Genomic DNA, 23036 nt, shown 5'->3' on the forward strand with positions numbered 1-23036 from the left:
GCATCCCTTGTAAGTTGGATTCCTAGGTATTTTACTCTCTTTGAAGCTATTGTGAATGGGAGTTCATTCATGATTTGGCTCTCTGTTTGTCTGTTACTGGTGTATAAGAACGCTTGTGATTTTTGCACATTTTGTATCCTGAGACTTTGCTGAAGTTGCTTATCAGCTTAAGGAGATTTTGGGCTGAGATGATGGGGTTTTCTAAATATACAATCATGTCATCTGCAAACAGGGACAATTTGACTTCTTCTTTTCCTAACTGAATACCCTTGATTTCTTTCTCTTGCCTGACTGCCCTGGCCAGAACTTCCAACACTATGTTGAATAGGAGTGGTGAGAGAGGGCATCCCTGTCTTGTGCCAGTTTTCAAAGGGAATGCTTCCAGTTTGTGCCCATTCAGTATGATATTGGCTGTGGGTGTGTCATAAATAGCTCTTATTATTTTGAGATATGTTCCATCAATACCAAATTTATTGAGTTTTTTTTAGCATGAAGGGCTGTTGAATTTTGTCGAAGGCCTTTTCTGCATCTATTGAGATAATCATGTGGTTTTTGTCTTCGGTTCTGTTTATATGCTGGATTACGTTTATTGATTTGCGTATGTTGAACCAGCCTTGCATCCCAGGGATGAAGCCCACTTGATCATGGTGGATAAGTTTTTTGATGTGCTGCTGGATTTGGTTTGCCAGTATTTTATTGAGGATTTCTGCATTGGTGTTCATCAGGGATATTGGTCTAAAATTCTCTTTTTTTGTTGTGTCTCTGCCAGGCTTTGGTATCAGGATGATGTTGGCCTCATAAAGTGAGTTAGGGAGGATTCCCTCTTTTTCTATTGATCGGAATAGTTTCAGAAGGAATGGTACCAGCTCCTCCTTGTACCTCTGGTAGAATTTGGCTGTGAATCTGTCTGGTCCTGGACTTTTTTTGGTTGGTAGGCTATTAATTATTGCCTCAATTTCAGAGTCTGCTATTGGTCTATTCAGGGATTCAACCTCTTCCTGGTTTAGTCTTGGGAGAGTGTAAGTGTCCAGGAAATTATCCATTTCTTCTAGGTTTTCTAGTTTATTTGCGTAGAGGTGTTTACAGCAAATGGTAAACACCTGATGGTAGTTTGTATTTCTGTGGGGTCAGTGGTGATATCTCCTTTATCACTTTTTATTGCATCTATTTGATTCTTCTCTCTTTTCTTCTTTATTAGTCTTGCTAGTGGTCTATCAATTTTGTTGATCTTTTCAAAAAACCAACTCCTGGATTCATGGAGTTTTTGGAGGGTTTTTTGTGTCTCTATCTCCTTCAGTTCTGCTCTGATCTTAGTTATTTCTTGCCTTCTGCTAGCTTTTGAATGTGTTTGCTCTTGCTTCTCTAGTTCTTTTAATTGTGATGTTAGGGTGTCAATTTTAGATCTTTAGATCTTTCCTGCTTTCTCTTGTGGGCATTTAGTGCTATAAATTTCCCTCTACACACTGCTTTAAATGTGTCCCAGAGATTCTGGTATGTTGTATCTTTGTTCTCATTGGTTTCAAAGAACATCTTTATTTCTGCCTTCATTTCGCTATGTATGCAGTAGTCATTCAGGAGCAGGTTGTTCAGTTTCCTTGCAGTTGAGTGGTTTTGATTGAGTTTCTTAGTCCTGAGTTCTAGTTTGATTGCACTGTGGTCTGAGAGACAGTTTGTTATAACTTCTGTTCTTGTACATTTGCTGAGGAGTGCTTTACTTCCAACTATGTGGTCAATTTTGAAATAAGTGTGATGTGGTGCTGAGAAGAATGTATATTCTGTTGATTTGGGGTGGAGAGTTCTGTAGATGTCTATTAGGTCCACCTGGTGCAGAGTTGAGTTCAATTCCTGGATATCCTTGTTAACTTTCTGTCTCGTTGATCTGTCCAGTGTTGACAGTGGGGGTGTTAAAGTCTCCCATTATTATTGTATGGGAGTCTAAGTCTCTTTGTAAGTCTCTAAGAACTTGATTTGTGAATCTGGGTGCTCCTGTATTGGGTGCATATATATTTAGGATAGTTAGCTCTTCCTGATGAATTGATCCCTTTACCATTATGTAATGCCCTTCTTTGTCTCTTTTGATCTTTGATGGTTTAAAGTCTGTTTTATCAGACTAGGATTGCAGCCCCTGCTTTTTTTTTTTTTTTTTCCATTTGCTTGGTAGATCTTCCTCCATTCCTTTATTTTGAGCCTATGTGTGTCTCTGCATGTGAGATGGGTCTCCTGAATACAGCAAACTGATGGGTCTTGACTCTTTATCCAATTTGCCAGTCTGTGTCTTTTAATTGGACCATTTAGTCCATTTACATTTAAGGTTAATATTGTTATGTGTGAACTTGATCCTGTCATTATGGTATTAGCTGCTTATTTTGCTCATTAGTTGATGCAATTTCTTCCTAGCATCGATGGACTTTACATTTTGACATGTTTTTGCAATGGCTGGTACCGGCTGTTCCTTTCCATGTTTAGCGCTTCCTTCAGGATCTCTTGTAGGGCAGGCCTGGTGGTGACAAAATCTTTAAGCATTTGCTTGTCTGTAAAGGATTTTATTTCTCCTTCACTTATGAAACTTAGTTTGGCTGGATAATTCTGGGTTGAAAGTTTTTTCTTTAAGAATGTTGAATATTGGCCCCCACTCTCTTCTGGCTTGTAGAGTTTCTGCCCAGAGATCTGCTGTTAGTCTGATGGGCTTCCCTTTGTGGGTAACCCGACCTTTCTCTTTGGCTGCCCTTAACATTTTTTCCTTCATTTCAACTTTGGTGAATCTGACAATTATGCGTCTTGGAGTTGCTCTTCTTGAGGAGTATCTTTGTGGCGTTCTCTGTATTTCCTGAATTTGAATGGTGGCCTGCCTTGCTAGATTGGGGAAGTTCTCCTGGATGATATCCTGCAGAGTGCTTTCCAACTTGGTTCCATATTCCCCGCTACTTTCAGGCACACCAATCAGACCTAGATTTGGTCTTTTTACATAATCCCATATTTCTTGGAGGCTTTGTTCATTTCTTTTTACTCTTCTTTCTCTACACTTCTCTTCTCACTTCATTTCATTCATTTGATCTTCAATCACTGATACTCTTTCTTCCAGTTGATAGAGTCAGTTACTGAAGCTTATGCATTTGTCACGTAGTTCTCGTGTCATGGTTTTCATCTCTATCAGTTCTTTTAAGGTCTTCTCTGCATTGATTATTCTAGTTATCCATTCATCCATTCTTTTTTCAAGGTTTTTAGTTTCTTAGCGCTGGTTACGCAGTTCCTCCTTTAGCTCTGAGAAGTCTGATCGACTGAAGCCTTCTTCTCTCAACTCGTGGAAGTCATTCTCTGTCCAGCTTTGTTCCGTTGCTGGCAATGAGCTGCATTCCTTTGGAGGGGGAGATGCACTGCCTTGCAGTTAGATCTCAGACTGCTGTGCTAGCAATGAGGGAGGCTCCATGGGTGTGGGACCCTCTGGGCCAGGTGTGGGATATAAATCTCCTGGTGTGCCGTTTTCTAAGACCCTTGGTAAAGTGCAGTATTAGAGAGGGAGTTATCCGATTTTCCAGGTGTTGCATGTCTCAGTTTCCCTTGGCTAGGAAAAGGAATTCCCTTCCCTCTTGTGCTTCCTAGGTGAGGTGATGCTTCGCCTTGCTTCAGCTCTCGCTGGTTGGGCTGCACCCACTGACCAGCACCGACTGTCTGACACGCCCCAGTGAGATGAACCCGGCACCTCGGTTGAAAATGCAGAAATAACCTGTCTTCTGTGTCGTTCACGCTGGGAGCTGGAGGCTGGGGCTGTTCCTATTCGGCCATCTTGGGCACCCTCTTCTCTCTTTTTTTAAGAAGTATGTATGTATGTATTTTTGAGATGGAGTCTCATTCTGTAGCCCAGGCTGAAGTGTCGTGGTGTGATCTTGGTTCACAGCAACCTCTGCCTCCTGGGTTCAAGCAATTCTCCTGCCTCAGAATCCTGAGTAGCTCGGATTACAGGCACAGGCCACAGCGCCTGGCTAATTCTGTGTATTTTTAGTAGAGACGGGGTTTCACCATATTGGCCAGGCTGGTCTCGAACTCCTGACCTCAGGTGATCTGCCTGCCTTGGTCTCCCACAGTGCTGGGATTACAGTTATGAGACACCACACCCGACCACAGTCTCTTTTGTATGGCAGAGAAAAGAAGGCTTCTTGGAAGAGGAGAAGGTGATGCTTGAAAGGCTTTTCAGGAGTTCACAGCTGTCCAGGCAGCCATGGTTTGGCTTGACACAGACTGCTCTGCCTCAGTTTGTTACTCTCAAACTACTGCACATACTTTCATTAATGAGAGTAGTTAGTCTCTTTCTTCACCTAGCTGTTGGCAAGGTAGCAACTGATTCAATTTTCTCTGTGGCACCAACCCTTCATCAACAAGCATCTATTGAGGCTCTCAGTATGCCAGGCACCATGTTATTTTTGCACAGGTTATCTGCTAGTTTATTAGTTCCAAGCCAGAGCCTGTCTAAGGTAGGAAGTCTACATTATAGCAAATATGTATGAAATGCAGAATTAATACTTACAGGTATTCACATGCTATTGAGAAGGGCTATATAACGCCTGATTCTAGAGGCCTGGCTTCAGGAATAGATGGAAATGAACTGTAATTAGTATATCAGTCATTTGCCTTTCTAAAAGCTTAAAAGGTTAGTTCTTTTAAGCATGTTAAAGAAGCTTCTTGAGATTGGAATTATCATTCTTTTACTTAACACATCCTTTCTCTGAGTTAAGATGCCTACCAAGTGCCCAGTCTCATTATCCAGAGCATTTGTTAATTTAACAGTCTTGGCTGGGCATGGTGGCTCACCCCTGTAATCCCGGCACTTTCGGAGGCCAAAGCAGGTGGATCACCTGAGGTCAGGAGTTCGTGACCAGCCTGGCCAATGTGGTGAAACCCTGTCTCTACTAAAAATACAAAAATTAACTGGGCATGGTGGCGGGCGCCTGTAATCCCAGCTACTTGGGAGGCTGAGGCAAGAGAATCGCTTGAAAACAGGGAGGTGGAGGTTGCAGTGAGCCAAGATTGCGCCACTGCACTCTAGCCTGGGCAATAGAGTGAGACGTTGTGTCAAAAAGACAGCAGGATTGCTCAAGATCAGAAGTTCAAGGGTGCAGTGAGCTATGATTATACCACCGTACTCCAGCCTCGGGAACAGGGCAAGCCTCCACTTCTAAAAAATAAATAAACCTAGGTTCTGTGATACTATTTTAATTAAACATTAAAAAGAAACTAATCTTGGCAAGCCTCAAGAACCGGTTTTTGGTTTTTTTTTTTTTTTTTTTTTTTTTTGAGATGGAGTTCCATTCTTGCCTCCCAGGTTCAAGCGATTCTCCTGCCTCAGCCTCCCGAGTAGCTGGGATTACAGGCAGGCACCACCACATCTGGCTAATTTTGTATTTTTAGTAGAGACGGGGTTTCTCCATGTTGGTCAGGGTGGTCTCGAACTCCCGACCTCAGGTGATCCGCCCACCTCGGCCTCCCTAAGTGTTGGGATTATAGGCATGAGCCACCGCACCCAGACCAAGAGCCACAGTTAATAAACGTACGGTAGAAGTGGGGTGGGGGCAGGGGGAAGCTACCGATCACAAACGAGAAACTGCCTCACACTTAAATTAATTTTATAGCTTTGATTTAGTCTCTCTGGATCCCACATCTGAAGAGGGGTTAGGCAGCGAAATGTTTCTGTATGGGGCTTGAGGACAGTGATTTTGGGATTCTGAGCTACTGAGCTCCTCTGAGACTATGGGGCACTGCTCACGTATAAGCACAAGGGGGCTTTGCTTGATGGTAATTTAGGTCAAGCTTCCTTGAATTTTGATGAGGCAGCTGGAGTTTCTTGAAAATATTCCTCAGCTAGATTCAGAATAATTCTTTCTCCTCTTCCCCTTTGTGGGGACTTTATCTCAAGTGTCTGTTTCTGTCTCACCGGAAGACTAAATTCACAGTTGAGGAAATGACTTCTGCTGCAAATAGAGACCTCTGCTTTATTTGTCATGGAGAACAAGGAACTCAAATGAGAGATCCAAGACATCCTTGTTTTCATGCAAATGGTTCTATCAGTTCAACAGAAGGAAATGAAAAAAAATAGGGGCCAAAAAACAGAGAAGAATTATCTCTGCACAGAGAGCATCAGCTGATCTTTAACAATGTCTTCTAAGAGCTCCATTCTAAACATTATCAGTTTTCCAAATGTAAGCGCATGTGAGCTGAGCTAGCTATGGGATATTGCACATTTCAAATCCCTCATAAAAGTCATGAGAAGGCTGTACTCCCTACGTCATAACAGCAGACAGGCCAAATCTCTGAATTTGATGTCCTAAACAGCCATGAAGAACACTCTTGGTTTTTGTAGGGAGGATTTCTATTTTCAATTATGGGCTTTTTGTGGGGGAAGTGGGGAAAGTACTCTATCCTTAGATGACCATGGTTGCTGTGGCCAAGTCTGAAACACTTGTTTTAGCAGCTGGAACACTAAATAAATTTAGTCTTTGTCTTCTGGGTCTTTGGTAAAGAGCTGGTTAGAATTTATTCAAGGCATGAGAGATATGCTTGGCACGAAGTCAGACAGTATATATTATGAGTTTCTGTGTCCCCCTTGAGATAAAATGACAGAAGGGAGTGGAGGGAAGTGAGGGGGTCTCTTGCCCCCTAGGACTCTGGTGTCATTTTCTTCTATAAACAATTTTCAGGACTCTCAATGACCTAGAGGCTCTCTGAACAGGCATAGGCTGTGCCTGTCTAGACAGGTCCCCATTGCTATGTTGGTAACCACACTCAGGGGATATGAAATCTTTCAGTCACTTTTTTCATTACTGTATTTGGTCTGGAGGCTTCTCACAGTCCTCTGTAGGGTGTAGAAAGAGAATCTCTGCTCTACGTCAGACTGCTACCCTGATGGGGAATGCCATTACCCACAGCTAAGCAGCAACACAGCATTCTTATACTACAGACCTGCAGCTTGATATGTGAGTGATTTAAAAACATACATTTTAGTACAATGCATGGAATGGTAAGCAAACACTAGTGGGTTAGACCTTTGGCTTACATGCACTATTACTGTGTGGCCACTGGTTATGTTTGAGTATAGCTGTTCATGGCAAAGCGTTATTTTAACTTTTCTCCGTTACATTATGATCTATGAGGCCATTTGGGGTCTCTCTAAGAACACAGCTCCCATTTATAACACTATTTCAATAGAGAATAAGCTCTGAAAAAACACTGTTTTGAATAAAGCTCACATTTCCCAGAAAATAGCCCTAGTGTGATTCAAATAGGCATGGCATTGTGTAGCGAGAGGCCTTGAAACCTGTGGGAGCATGAGCTGAGAACACAGGGAGAACCCTGCATTTGGATTCACTGGCGAAGACCAAACTTGAAGCTATAGCTCTGGGTACCTCTCAATTATCCCTACTGGCTAGGGTAACACTTTAATGTTAGCCTGAGGCGCCAGCCCTGTGAGACATTTGACAACACACAGCACAACAACCCTCCTCTGAGTAGGATTCCTCGTCTGGGCGCAGTGGCTCATGCCTGTAATCCCAGCACCTTGGGGTGTCAAGGTGGGAGGATCAGTTGAGTACAGGAATTCAAGACCAGCCTGGGCAACATAGCAAGACCTTGTCTCTACCAAAAAAAAAAAAAAAAAAAAGAAAAAAAAAAGCTGGGCATGGTGCCACGCACCTGTGGTTCCAGCTATTTGGGAGGCTGAGGTGGGAGGATCAGGATCACTTGAGCCCCGGAGATGGAGGCGACTGAGCAAGACCTGTCTCAAGGGAAAAGAAATTCCTCTCCAAGTACTGTCTCTGGAAAAATGATCCTCATTAGAGAGTACAAGAGAATGGGCTTTGGTCACACAGAACCTGGGTTAGAATCCCCAGTAGCTGAGAACTATAGGTCAATTACTCAGTATCTCTGAACAAATCCCCTAATCTACATGATGCCAGTAATTACATAATAGTACCTATCTCATTTTGAGACCACTACATGAGAAGTACTAGGCGTAGAGCCTCTCACAGGCAAGTGCTTCATAACTATTAACTACCACTAGTATTACTAGCATCTTCAAAAGAGAGGCATTTTAACGCAGAGAAAAGTAACTTTCCAGAGAACTGAAATTCCACTCCACAATATAAAAAGTACAGGTTCTGGAGCCACGTGGACCTCAGATTGAATTTCAACTTTACCTCTTACCAGTGGTGTGACCTTGGGCAAGTCAGTGTACCTCACTGAGCCTTAGTTTCCTCTTCTGTAAAATGGGCACAAAAGCACATACTTCACAGGGTTGTTGTGAGGTTAACACAAATAATGCACAATGAGTGCCCACAGCACTGCCTGTCCTGCTCTTGGTGCCTGGCAAATGGCATGGTCCCTATTGCAAGCTGCTCCTGACAACACGATCCATGCCACTCAAATGTAACTTGCAATTCTTACCTCAAAGCTGGCTAGACTACCAGCTCTGAGAATGGAGTCACAAGCCCTTCTCAAAGCCCATACCTTTCCCGGCGTTTCTAGGAGGCAGAGGGGGAGCCTCTGTGGTTGGTGATGTGGGTGAGTCTGTGCTTGTGGAGACGAAGATCTGGTTGGTGAAGGCTCCGTAGGAGAGCCGCTGTTTGTCCCTTGGAGTGCTGAATCCTGGCAGTGCCGGCTTGTCCTGGGGGGAGATGCTGGAGGAGTGGCAGAAGCTCTGAGGTCTGGGGGAGCGCTCTTTCTTGATGGGGCTTGGCTGGCAGATGAAATAAGAAGGTGAAATAATAATCAAGGACCACCCTTCAGGTGTACAGAGGGCCTCTGCAGGGCAGGTGCAGGTGGGAATCTGGGTTCTTGTGGCTCTCTGAGCTTTATGAGGTCGGCCACAACGAGCCTCATGGTGGTGACACAGTACAAGGGGAGGATCTAGATACCACACTTTTATATCTTTCACCACTATGAATAATCACACTAGTGCAACACTGGTTAGGATCAGCAGCAGTGTCAGAAGCACAGTAAGGTCACAGGTAGATTTAACCTTTAATTAGCAAACACTTTCAGAATGCAGGACTTTTTTTTTTTTTTTTTAGCAACATTTGAATAGTATTTCCACCTATTTCTAATTTGCTACATTAAGTTTTCTTCTCTGCTCAACACTTTAATGTTGAAGTTCTCATTCTTTGCCTCTTTTCTCATTTTATATCCCCTGCAAAGTGAACAGATTCACACCCACTGCCCCCTACACAATAATGACTTACAGATCTGTAAATCCAACCCCAATGACTTGTGTTCCAAACCAATGGCCCATGAGGTGTCTCTGGTATTTGCGCTTGTGGTGATAGCATTAGGATCCATTCAACTGCCCAAGTTAGAAACCTCAGTGTCACCTGGAGTCCCTGGTTCCTGTATTCACCTTGGAAACACCCCTGGAAGCCACTCCTAGTGCAGGTGCTCACCAGCTCCCACTGTAGCTCTAGCCTCTGGAATGGCCCCTTCTCCAGTTTCCTTCCCCCAGTCCATTTTCCACACTGCAGCGAGAGCTGGTGGGAAACCTTGCTCTTTAGACAATAAACCTCTGTGGGCTTCTGACTGCTTGCACAAAAACCCAAAGGCCAAACTTGGCCCACAAAGTTATCCTGATCTGGTTTGCCTGACTCTACAAGGCAGCTGCCTGCCTCTCCCCAGCCAGCCAGGTGAATGTGTCTCACACAAAGTGGTTCTCTCCATTCCTCAGACATCCAGGCTCTACCACGACTCCTTCCCTTGGCACATGGTGTTCTGGAATGATGCATTCCACCCCACTTCTTTCCCGGGCAAGCTTCTACCTATCCTTAGAAACCGGTCTCCAATGTCCTTGAGAAGGTAGACTGACGCGGCTGCTTGGTCCTCTGAATACTTCTCAGGAATTTTTCCAAACTCTTATAATGATTATCACATTGTATTATAATTTATTTCCTCTTAAAGTTGTTAAGGCTTTGAGGACCTCTTTGGCTATTCCTTACATCCTGCCTGGGATAGAGGAAAAGTCCAATACATAGGCAATCAATTAATGCATGAATGAACTTTCAGAGGTAGTTAACTGCCTATAAGGAAAACTCAGTGAGAACTGGGTTTAATCCTCCAAACTGTGTTTACTAGCTGAGAGACTTTAGACAAATTGCTAAATTCTCTTTGTAAGTTTTCTCTTCTGTAGAATGGGGATAACAATGTCCCTTATGTACTATTTTTTTTTTTTTTTTTCTCTGAGATAGGGTCTTACTCAAACACCCACACCCAGGCTGGAGTGCAGTGGCACGATCTTGGCTCACCAAAGCCTTGAGTTCCCGGGCTCCAGTGATTCTCCCACCTCTGCCTCCCGAGCAGCTGGGACCACAGGTGCACACCACCACGGCCAGCTAATTTTTGTATTTTTTGTAGAGAGAGGGTTTTGCTATGTTGCCCAGGCTGGTCTCAAGCTTCTGGGCTCAAGCAATCCACCTGTCTCACACTCCCAAAGTGCTGGAATTACAGGTGTGAGCCACCGCACCTGGTTATGGACTTTCAATAAAGACGATCTGAGATAACATAAGCACTTAAAACCGTCTAATCCATATTTAATGAACATAATTCCTTAATGACGGGCATACATTCTGAGAAATGTGTTAGGTGATTTCATTCTTATGCAAACATCATAAGAGTATACTTACACAAACCTAGATGGTAGAGCCTACTACACACCTAGGCTATATGGTATAGCCTATTGCTCCCAGGCTAAAACCTGTACAGCATGTTACTATACTAAACACTGTAAATGACTGTAACACAATAGTAATTACTTGTGTATCTAAACATAGAAGAGGTAAAATAAAAATATGGTATATGAGATTAAAAAATGGTACATCTATGTAGGACACTTTCCATGAATGGAGCTTGAAGGACTGGAAGCTGCTCCGGGTGTGAGTGAAGGCCTAGGATATTATCGTACATTTTTATACAACTCAGTGCAGTAGGCTGGTTTATACCAACATCCCCACAACCATATGAGGAATGCGTTGCACTATGGTATTACGACATCTATGGCATCACTAAGTGATGGCTATTTTTCAGTTCCATTTTAATCTTACAGGGATCCCCATTGAGTACGTAGTGTGTTGTGAGCCGAAACATTATATGGTGCGCGATTATGTTCAATAAATAACAACTGTTATTTACTTACTAATTACTTGTTTTGAAGGTTAATTTTTTGTTTACTTTTTTTTTTAGATAAAGGGTCTTGCTCTGTCATTCAGGCCAGAGTGCAATGATCATAGCTCATTGCAGCCTCAAACTCCTGGGCTCAAGCAATCCTCCTGCCTCAGCTTCTCCAGTAGCACCATCACGTTTTATTGATTGATCCATTTACTTTATAGAGACAGGGTCTCACCATTTTGCTTAGGTTGGTCTCAAATTCCTGGCCTCAAGCAATAGTTCTGCCTTGGCCTCCCAAAGCGCTGGGATTACAGGCATAAACCACCATGCCCAGCCTCATGGTCAATTTTATGTGTCTACAGGCTACAGTGTCCTGGTGTTTGGTAAAACACTAGTCTGGATGTTACAGTAATTTTTTAGATGCAATTATCATTTAAATGAGTAGATTTCAAGTCAAGGGAACTACCCTTCATGATACGGGTGTGCCTCACCTAATCGGTCAAAGAAAGGCCTTAAGAGAAAAGACTGAGGTCCCCCAAAGAGGAAGGAATGCTGCCTCCAGACTGTCTTTAGCCTGAAGACTGCAACATTAACTCCTGCTGGGATTTCCAGCCTGCTGGCCTGCCCTATGCATTTTGAATTTGACAGCCCCTTCAATCATGTGAGAGAATTCCTTAAAAAAAAAATTCTCTTTCTCTCTCCCTATCCTGTTGGCTCTGTTTCTGGACAACCTTAACATAGCTGTTAAATGGTGCCCAATAAGGACTGAACAACAAAAATGGCCCTGGTACATCGGATCATAAAACCACAATCAATCAATCTCACCAAAAATGGATCTTGTCTATACAGAGTAGAAAAGTTGGGGTAAGTGTTAAGGAATTTGAGGACATAATTTATACTCACTTTGTCATCCAGATCATCATCGCTTTCATCCATCTCCTCCTGTCGAAGATTCCACTCATATTCTACATGGACATGTGGATTGAACTTTCCAGATTTAGCCTGGGAAAGCTGGAAGGAACAGCAAATGTGCACCATTTTAATTTAAATGCTGAAACATCCCAATATTACACAAACACTGAGCAAATCCCACCTTATTCCTAGTTTTCAATGAATCATCTGGGTGTACTACAGGCAACACTCTGATTAGACAAGCTGCACTGCTATGTGACAGGCTCAAGAAGAAATGCAAACAATTGGAGGCAGAGCCTTCTTTATTTTGATGACTTGTCTCCAAAATTAAAAGCTTTCTTCTTATTAAATGGGCTTCAAACTTGCAAATTCCTGGCTGAACGGCAAAATGAGTCTTTGAAGTTTAAGAGGTAGGCTTTTAAGGTCCCAGTCCAATCTGTGGCTCCATTTTCTCATTCATAAAATGGGAGCAGGGATAATGGTCTCAAAGGATTCTTTAAGAATAAAAAGGCCCAACTGGTGAGCCTGGAACCTGGCACTTAGCAGAAACTCAAGAGAATCACACTAATGTGAAGGCCCTGACTTGCTAAGCAAGAACTAGTGGGGTCAAAAAAGGTGAGTGTGCACAGGAAGGGGAGGGGCTGGGAGAACAGTGTGTTAACATTTTGAAGACCACTGCACTCTGAGCTTTACTTGCCCAATTTTTGGAGCAGCTTCTCAAATAATTCTTTACTGTTAAGCTGCAAAGAAAGTCTTATGGGTCTGGGAAATAAAAAGCATGACCTCAATCCACAAGCTGATCTGGTAATAATACTTCTGTAATGCCTTTCATCTCCTTTAACTGCATTCCAAAAACATGTGGATGACAAATTTATCAATTTACCACTTTTTCTAATGTAGCACATTGCTTATCTGATTTTCTTTAGCCAATGTTAAAAAAAAATATGCATTTTAAATATTCAATTCTAGCTTCTCAGAATGACACTTTTAAGGCAGCCAAAGTCTAATAAATCTCCCACATCCATTTTTGCTTACCAGATCTTCACACTGGGTAGCTTTTAGTCTCTTTGCTATGTCTAGGGCAGTTTCTCCAGCCTGGTTAACTGAAACAGGGAAAAAATTAATTTGCATAATTATCTAGGAAACACCTTAAGAAGGCAAGGAACAATAATCAAATTACGATGTAACACACAACACATGCTTTTAATACAGTCATGAAGACACTGGGACACACTCTCACCTATATCCACAGTGGGCTTGCTCCTGAGCAAAAGCTTCAAACACTCAGGTTTACTGTACATACTACAGTAGTGTAGAACTGTATTTCCCAGGGCCGTCTGCTTATCCAGGTTCCCACTGAAAAATTAGATGATTATTAGAAAAAAAATGACTTACTCTATAACTTAAAACTATAGATTAGCCACTTATTTTTGTGCTGACGACTGAGTCAAATTTGAGACCTAATTATTATAATAAGAGAAAATTATGATGTTTCTAACCTAGATTTATAAGCAATACAGTGATAACAGCCAGCATTTATTCAGAGTGCCAGGTACTATGGGACAGACACTGTTTCTTAACGTTTGCATGTATTAGTTCATTGAATCTTTACAACCATCTGATGGGGTAAGTACTAATAATAACCTGTTTTACAGATAGAAAAACCTGAAGCGCAGAGAGGCTGAAGTGCTTGCTTTCAAGATTTTTAAGATAGGGATGGTGAAGCAGAGATATCTGAACACAGGTAATCTGTCTCTGGAGCCAATGCTTTGAGCCACTATGCTATATTGTCTCTGAGGAAGAAACCTGGACTTTTATACAATTTGGCTTGTGTCTATGTACCACTCTTCCTACATGGGTTCAAATCCCCTCACTATTTTGATCATCTTCTTTGGATGAGCTCTAGTTCCTTCTCATAATCTGTTGCTTACAGAACAGATAAAGAATAAACAATCCAGCAAGTCCAAACTTCCTATGTTCACTCTTATACTCCCATCAGTATATCCCAAACTTGAATGAGCTACTGATCCAGCCACACACATTGCTGCTGTCTTACGAATTTATGAACAATGAAAACTTACAAATCTGGTTGACCTGTGCTGTTAAGTCTTCTCTCTTTTAACGTCTCCTAACGGTTAGGAAATGTGTCCAATCTGTGCAGCAGATTTTTGCATACAGACATAATTTTACATTTATAAAGGCCAAGGGATGGCAAACTACAGCCTGTAGGCCATATCTGGTTCACTGTCTGTTTTTATAAATAAAGTAATAAAGCTTTATTGGAATACAACCACACTTGCTTGTTTACACATTGTCTATGGCTGCTTTCACACTACCATCGCAGAAGTGAATAGCCCTGACAGAGAGACTTCATGCCTGCAAAGCCAAAAATAATTTTTATATCTAGCGCAATACGGAAAAAGCTTGCCAATTCCTGATCTAGGCCACTGATAGGACTGGTTTGTGTTAATTTATAAGGCGAATTCAAGTAATTCAACAGAGAAAACAAAAATGATACCAGTTTTGTACAAGGAAGTCAACCAAATGGAGAGATGTCTGGTCTGCAGTTCGGACGGCAAGGTGAAGGGCTGTCTCCCCAAGCTCCTAAAAAGGGAAGGAAAAATACAAGTAAGTCGATAATATGCTCTGCCAAGGGAGGCTACATATATATCAGTTGCCCCCCAAGTAATTATAAGGAGTACACCTTTTCACTCTCATATTCTCTTGATTTAGACATGGCCACCCAATGTATAAGAGTCTCATTATATGGTATAATGTTAAAATAAGTCACCTTTTAAACTGATTTTCCGCACTACTTTTTATCCTATGATTTTAGTGAGGCCTTACCTGCCCAGGTTCCAGCAGTGGTTCCATTAGCTCTACCCCTTCTGCATAGACTTGAATTAGTGCAAGTAAATCCCTGGATTTGATGGCCTCAAGCAATTCATTTAGTTTAGCTGATGAAGTTGAACATGTCTTCCTTGAAAATCTATGATCTACATACTTTGCAGTGATATATTCTTTTCGTACAGTCCTAAAACAGAACAAAATAAAGAATTTTTATTTTCCAAGTGCTAAGAAAGGTTTACATTTTTCTGACAAACATTTCTCTTTGATAAGTTATTTTAATTAAGATATGCTTCTTTTCACCATTCAAGTAAACTAGGTTTTAGACCAAATTACTCCAATAGCGACAGAATAAAGAAAATAGTATATATTTACTAATATATACACAGGTAATAGATATAGTTACAAAGTAAACGGGCACATAAATCACAGATTTCTTTTTCACCTTGACCAACAGCATGAGAAATCAACTATTTATAAATACTTCAAACTCTGATATACAAGCATATGAAGAAATTAAAAAAATTAAGAAGTTAAACATTCTGAAAGACCAATTAAAAGTTTTCAGAGCTTCATGGAAAGGATTTTTGTCGTCTGATATAACTCCCTTTTTATTTTATTTTGTAAAATTTTTAAAAGGATGGAGTCTTGCTCTGTTGCCCAGGCTGGTCTTGAACTCCTGAGCTCAAGCAATCCTCCTGCATTGGCCTCCCAAAGTGTTGGGATTACAGGCGTGAGCCACTGCACCCGGCCATAACTCTCTATTTTATAGGTGAGGAAACTAAGGCTCAGAAAGGCTGTCACTGAAGCAACTCCCCCAGGTCAGGCATTGAGCTCCAAAGGGGTGAAGATGAGCTGTCTTTCCTGCATAGGTTTCAGTATGGGAGCAGGAGACCTCATGCCTAAAGTCTGAAGGGGTGTGGTACTTTTTCCTTCTCTTGAGAATTGCCTTCCTTACTTCAGTTCAAGTGTTTCTGGTGGGACTGAGCTCACCTCCCAGCCACAGGGTTGAGTATATGACCTAAGTGGTCCAATGGTCGCCTTGGCCACCTCTGGGGAAAGACTAAAATGGAAGTCAGCTCAGAGGAAAGGAGAGGTAAGAGTCAGGGAAACAGAGCTAGCATCCATGTGATGCTGTCAAGCCTGGATCCAGCTGCACCTGAATCCACCCCTTGAATTTCCCAGTTACATGAGCTAATTAATAAAGACAGTAAATGAACTTTGGATTAAATCTTAGTTCTACAGCATCCCAGCTGTGTGACCACGGGAAACTGCTTAATCGTCATGAGCTTGAGTTTTTTTTTTAATCTGAAAATGTGGATAAGACATTGGTATATTTTGAATTAAAGGATGTACAGTGCCTAATAACTGTTTTCTTCCTTCTGAGAGGGCTCTAACACAAAGGACATGAACTTTCTTGCTCAAAAATATGCATTCCACCTGTGGAAGCTGCTGCTGTTTCCAACACCCCACAGTCAGGCAACACAGTTTAACACTGTGCTGGTACCTTTTTCTTTCATTCTGGGTTGGCAGTAAAAACAGTTGGGCTGCTTGATGATGGCACACAGCCTCTGTTTTTTTCTCAACCCTGTGCAGTTGAGAAAAGATCAACTGATTCTACTAAGTAACCAAGATCTTATGCTCATGGGTGTCCTTTATGCTTAGGTCAAAGTCCTTTTAGGATGGCAAGAGCCTGATGAATTAGAGGACTTCCAGTAATCAAAAGAATGGCCCAAGCCTGGCTTCTGAGGCCTCTGCTGCATGTGTCTTATATAAAGTGTGAAAGGCAGCTACTGTGTTGATGGATGGAGCAGCAGACTTAAAAATTAAATGGCTCTTGATTCAAGTCTAAGACTATGTGACCGTGGGTAAATCAAGTTCTCACTGAGTCTCAGTTTCCTTACCTGTGAAATATTAGTAATCATAGCTGCCTTCCAAAGAAGCAAGATTATGAGTAAGGAACAAAGAGTGATGCATGTGTTAGGGGTTCATTTGAAAGCTTCCTTCCCAATTATTATCCGGGAAGGCAGAACTAGGCTTAAAGATGCAAAGTTGCAGGGAGGTAGATCTTAGATTACTGTTTCTACGCATTCATCTGCATTTCAGGAATGTCTGCAGGTGGCTTACTGTCACTGGAAATATCACGAAGATGCTCACACAATTATTGGAAGAAATGATGCAGAGGGTGCTCAGGTATCACATGATCACCTTGAAAATCACCTCTACCCTTAGGTCGCTAATTCTGTGGCCATAGGAAGTATCTGGCCTCTTACTAGGCACAATGCCTTCAACTTTCTATGGGCACTCAGCCCATGGTCCCCTGCAATTTAAGGTTTTCTGACATTGAAGTAATAGGGACAGTGGAAAATAGATTTGTCTGGAAATCTGGACACTAGAATTCTAGTCCTATGGCTGATAAAGACAACTTTTCTCCTCTGTCCCCTTAAACCCAGTCCTCTCTTTATCTACTCTGTTTTCATTAATGCTACTATCTATTTACCTAGATGTAAAACCTTGGGTGTCATCTTGACAGAGTCTTTAACATCTCATATTAAAACTGTTGGCTCTCCCTTCAAAATATATTGGAAAGTCAACCACATTTCATTACCTTAATTGCTACCACCTTTGTCCAGTTTACCTTCAGTGCTCAGTGGATCTAGTCTAACAGCTTCTTCCCTGTCTGTTTCCATAGGCACCCAGGCCCCATCACATTCCCCACAAGCCTGTCCTTCACACATCAGCTACAACTGGGTTTCTCATTCTCAGCCCTACTGACATTTGGGGCTGGGTAATTCTTTTCTCTTGACAGCTGTCCTATGTATTGTAGGATGTTTAGCACTATCCTGGACCTCTACCCACCAGGTGCCTGTAGCACCTGTCCAAGTCATGACAACTAGACTATCTCCAGACATTGCCAAGTATCCTCTGGGGGCAAAGTCACCCTTGGTTGAGAACCAATATCACATCATCAGTTTAAGAGGCCGGGCGCGCTGGCTCATGCCTGTAATCCCAGCACATTGGGAGGTCAAGGCGGGCGAATCACCTGAGGTCGGGAGTTCGAGACCAGCCTGACCAACATGAAGCAACCCTTTCTCTACTAAAAATACAGAAAACTAGTCGGGTATAGTGGCGCATGCCTGTAATCCCAGCTACTCGGGAGGGTGAGACAGGAGAATCGCTTGAACCTGGGAGGTGGAGATTGCAGTGAGCCAAGATCACGTTATTGTACTCCAGCTTGGGCAATGAGAGTGAAACTCCGTCTCAAAAAAAAAAAAAAAAGATAATTTAGAAAATAACTCAGATCATGCCACTCCTGTTTAAAACCTCTCAATCACACAATCAAATCCCCAGGCAGTCCATGACCTACATGATCTGGCCCCATCTCCATCTTGCCCAGCATTCCCCCCCATCTCCCTCTTGCTCAGTTCTCTCCCTCCACATCTTCCTTCTGCCCCTTGGGGCACGCACAATGACTGTTCCAGCTGCCTGGCTGCTTCCCCCAGGGAGGGGGCCTTCATGCCCCTCAGCTCTGCACTTTCCCTACCTTCAACCTGAAAAAAATACCCCCTTCCCTTTCCCCACACACTTCAACACCTCCTCTTGTTGTACTTTCTTCATAACACCTAATACAATGTGTAATTGTATTACCGACTTTTTAATTCCCTGTGTTATCCTCTCCTCAGAATGTAAGCAGGACAGAAACTCTGTCTTGTTTGCTATTGTATCTTCAGCACCTACAAGAGTGCCTGAAGCAGGGAAGCTGCCTCATAAGGATTTGATCAATGACTAAATGAGTGATCAAATTGCATGTTACAAGAGGTTCACTTTATGCCTCTGGGTCACTGGCCAAACAAGGAAGTAATAATAGTAGTAGTTGTAAATACTTATACAGCACTTACTACAGACCAATAATAACAATAATAGATACTTATACAGCACTAACTATAGACCAAATGCTGCTCCAAGCACTTTTTATTCAAGCCCTTTGTCACCACAACCCTATGAGGTAGATATATGTTCTGGATGAGGAAACTAAGGCACAGACAATTAAAGTTACTTGTCCAAGATCACATAGTTTAGGAAAAGGCAGAGCTATGATATGAAATCCAGCAGTCTGGCTCCAAAATCTGTGATCTTAACCACAACATTAGTGATACTGGAGAACCACAGACATTTTGAAGGCGAAAGCCTTACAGAGGCCAAATGACTAGATGAGGTGCAAAGCTGACCAGGCGATGCTGATGCTGCTTCCCACGTGAGAAACAGGACATAAAAATCCATGCTGTTATGACATTCATCTGGCAGCAGTGCCTTCAAGGTTTGGGTCATGCAAACATTTAAAAAATGCTGGTGTGGGCAAGACTACACTGTGTATGTGCTTGAGCACTTGCTGTTATCAAGTTGGTAAAGTAAAACTTAGGTCTTATTTGTTCATGGTAGTTTTACAATCAAATTAACTTTTGAAAAGCTTTTCAGTGTAATTTGTGCTTTTTTTTTTTTTTTTTCCATCTCATAGTGTTCTGTTGTGTGACTCTGCCATAGAGTATTTCATCAGATGCCTACAGATGGATACTTCTTTTGTTCTTACTCTTTTTGTATTACAGAATAGGAATAAATTCCCAGGGGTGGGACTGCCGAGTCAAAGGGTTAAGTACATTTATAATTTTGGTAAATATGGTTAATTTGTTTTTCGTAGTGTACCATTTTGTACTCCCACTGGCAATATTATAAGACAGAATGTCAGTTTCCCCACAGTCTTGCTGAGTGAGTTTTTAAGCATTTGGATTTTTGCCAGGCTAACAGGAATTTCCCATTGTCTTTGAATATCTCTTACTTATCACAATATGCCATGTTTTTGAGAGAACTGCCCCCATGACGATCTGTGCTTCACAGAACAGGTACTCAGCTGCAGCTACCCAGGGGAAGGTGAGGGTGAAAAGAATCTATGCATCCCGGAAATACATTTCTAAATACTTTTCTTTGCTCTGCTTTCCCCTGACAATGGGGTTTGCTCTGAAAAACAAACAAACAAAAACTAAAAAACTAAAGGCTTTTTTTTTTTTTTTTTGAGATGGAGTCTTGCACTGTTGCTCAGGCTGGAGTGCAGGGGTGTGATCTCGGCTCACTGCAAGCTCTGCCTCCCGGGTTCATGCCATTCTCCTGCCTCAGCTTCCAGAGTAGCTGGGACTATAAGTGCCTGCCACCACGCCCGGCTAATTTTTTAAAAAAATTTTTAATAGAGATGGGTTTCACCGTGTTAGCCAGGATGGTCTTGATCTCCTGACCTCGTGATCCATCCGCCTCGGCCTCCCAAAGTGGCTGGATTACAGGCATGAGCCACCGCGCCCAGCCAAAAAAAAAAAACTAAGAAGTTTTTTGGGAGGGTAGAAAAACAATTATAGAATGATTAAAAAAAAAGTTCAATATATCACAAATACTTACATATCACTTGAAGGGGTGGGTTTTGGTGAGGGGCTGGGTAAATTTGCTTCCATAATATCATTGAAACTATTGTTTCCTACATTCTTGGCCAGCTGTAACAGAAAAAAAAAAAAAAGAACAAAACCACAATATAGCAAACTCTTTGCTACTAATGAAGTCTCCTATTATCTGCTTTTGAGATTTATGAATACGTATTTTCCCTCATTTGACTCAGGATACAAACCACCATCCATGTGGTCAACAAATATTTAATGAGTATCTACCATGTGCCAAGCACCAAACTAAGTGCTGGAAATGCAGAAATGGGTAAAGTACGTTTCCTTTCCATAGGTGCTCAGAGTCTAGTGGAGCCAATGAGAAGGAAATCAATCATATCTACAAATATGTGATAAACGCTAGAACAGAATCTGGTCCTACACACATACAAACTATCTGAGATTACAGAGAGCGGGCTCCATTTGTGAATCTAGGCTAAACTTTTAATGAACAGCAATAGCTTTTCAACCACCATCACGTTTCCTTTTTATATTGAACAAATTTACTCCCAGGACAGAAAAGGACACAGGATTACTTTATATTTGGGTACAGATTAAGATGCTGCAGGCAGCAGAGGACCCAGGAAGCATTTTGCTTCTGGGTTCAAGAGCATTCTAAGAAAATTTCTTCTGAAGGGCCTCTAATCATTTTATGTAATTTTGGGATGCAAAGTTTAAGAAACATACACGCAACCACGTCTTTGAGGGAAAAAAACTCGGGTTTATTGCATGGCAAACGTTTAGGATTTGGACTTTCCTCTTTCTTGTCGTCAAATTGGGTTTCGTTAATACAGGTCAAGGAGATGAGGGATATCATTTGTGCACTAAAGAAGAATGTGTTACAGGTATTAGGTCTGTGTCTTTTCTCTATAATCCTGAAGCGAACTAGGGAGCTGAGTATCAGCATGGTAACTTCCTGCTTTCTAAATTAGAAGGAATATCTTGTATTGTGCATAGAACACAAGACAGATCACAATTGCTTAGTGAATGCTCAGATGGCCAGGGCTGCTGGCTGGGTCACTAACTGCCTTTTTTGGTCAAGGCTACTGATAAGTTAGACATTCAGCTTTTTTTTGAGCCCAGGTTCACTCAGATTCTGCTCAAGGGTGAGCCTCCTGTCTGAGAAGTCATACTTTATTTTAAAAATTTCACTGTCAGTACAAAGAGTCTTTCACAGTGCATCAGTGTTAAAATTATGCAAGACAGGGCATTTGTCCAGTAGGCATCCTACTTGGGGGATGCCAAGTAGGGCTCCCCTTCGGTATTTTGGTATATCTCGAGGAGCAATTTGGACCTGATGACAACTCCAAATCTGGGTGACTCATGATGGGAAGGGCAGAGGGTAAAGGAAAACAAGTTTAAGTGTACATAACCCCTTTTTTGGATTAAGAAGCTAAGCACCACAACTTTACACAATTTCTTCCCTTACTACCTAAAGAAGTTACGGGCTAGAGAGTAGCCGGTGTTATGACAATAGTTAACAAGCCACTCATAATTCATGTGTACTTTTACTAACTTAGAAATAATAAAAATAAAATTGAGATAAACTCTTTAGTCATTATTTACAACAGAAGGCATGAGGTAATGTGAACATTTGAGTTTAACTGCTATTTTCGCGAGTTATATGAAAACTAATTCAAAAAGAAAAAAGTAGTTTTGAAGAAGCCCATCCCAAAAGAAAAGAGCCAATTTCACTGAGCTACTTACAGACATGTATGGTTCATCCTTTCTTCAAACAGGAAATAGAAACAGTCAAGATTACACACCACAAAAGGTACTTTTTAAACATCTATGCAAACTCACAAAATTCAGGAATTATATAATTCTTTGTACTTGGCAGACATATAAAAAAAATCCAAAATAATATAATAAAATTACTCATGACAATATCATCATTCTTCCCAAGTACAAGTCACTACTTACCAAGAGTTCAGAAGTTCCTAATTTGTCTAGTTCCAAAGACTGAATGCGAGAAATATGAACCCCCATTTCCCTATGGATGCCAGAACATTCTATACAGGTCAAAATACCCAAGTTGGTTGAAAGCCAGGTGGGTTCTGTGGAAAGAATTTTGAAGACAATGAAACTAAAAGACATCTAATTTTAGTGTGCTAACTACAGAGGAAGCTAAAACAATAGTAGTACAAATTGTTAAGAACTATGAAAGAAAGACTAAATAGAAGAAATGGACTCTTGAGGTTTAGCCTAGGGGCTACAATAAAAGTTTCCCTTTGATACTGAATTGAAAACAAAATTAAGCACTTTATCCTTGTGAAAATGTGAGAAAGGCTTTTCTTAAGAGATTCTATGCAACACCTTCAGGCCTGTGAGAGAGATTCCCTCACTGCCACTATCACCTCTGACAGTGATGGATTGAAGGTCTATTAAGTACTGCTCATAGGGGAATGGATTCTATAGCCATCATTAACCTCCAAGTTGCAACTAACGTTAATCCAACAGTTTTTGGTCATGGCCTCCCCATGAGCACCTCTTAGTAATAAGACAGCTGTAAATATTGAACGCCAAATGTTTCTTTCAGGCCTTTTTTTCTACAACCTCCAATGGCCCTAGAACAGTGGGAACTATTACTTTTATGTTAGCCAAATCTTCAGGTGTCTCTCTGGGTCAAGCGTCTTCCTGATTGGTCAATGCCTGAGATTTTACTAC

At 41.7% G+C, this 23036-nt stretch overlaps 1 protein-coding gene across 5 annotated transcripts in view; it reads right to left on the bottom strand.

Moving 5' to 3' along the window:
- The window catches only part of ASAP1 (ArfGAP with SH3 domain, ankyrin repeat and PH domain 1), a 399692-nt gene that overhangs the window by 57080 nt on the left and 319576 nt on the right, over positions 1 to 23036 (bottom strand). For all 5 annotated transcript variants that reach the window (XM_025393739.1, XM_025393735.1, XM_025393737.1 and 2 more), the window contains 8 exons: positions 22293 to 22426; positions 20335 to 20426; positions 14893 to 15079; positions 14564 to 14649; positions 13286 to 13401; positions 13081 to 13148; positions 12037 to 12144; positions 8494 to 8722 (listed from right to left, as the gene is read on the bottom strand). In XM_025393739.1, coding sequence (XP_025249524.1) covers positions 8494 to 8722; positions 12037 to 12144; positions 13081 to 13148; positions 13286 to 13401; positions 14564 to 14649; positions 14893 to 15079; positions 20335 to 20426; positions 22293 to 22426 — 1020 coding nt within the window. The remainder of the gene's footprint in view (positions 1 to 8493; positions 8723 to 12036; positions 12145 to 13080; positions 13149 to 13285; positions 13402 to 14563; positions 14650 to 14892; positions 15080 to 20334; positions 20427 to 22292; positions 22427 to 23036) is intronic.

The sequence above is a fragment of the Theropithecus gelada genome, chromosome 8 (genome assembly GCF_003255815.1).
Source record: "Theropithecus gelada isolate Dixy chromosome 8, Tgel_1.0, whole genome shotgun sequence".
NCBI lineage: Eukaryota > Metazoa > Chordata > Mammalia > Primates > Cercopithecidae > Theropithecus > Theropithecus gelada.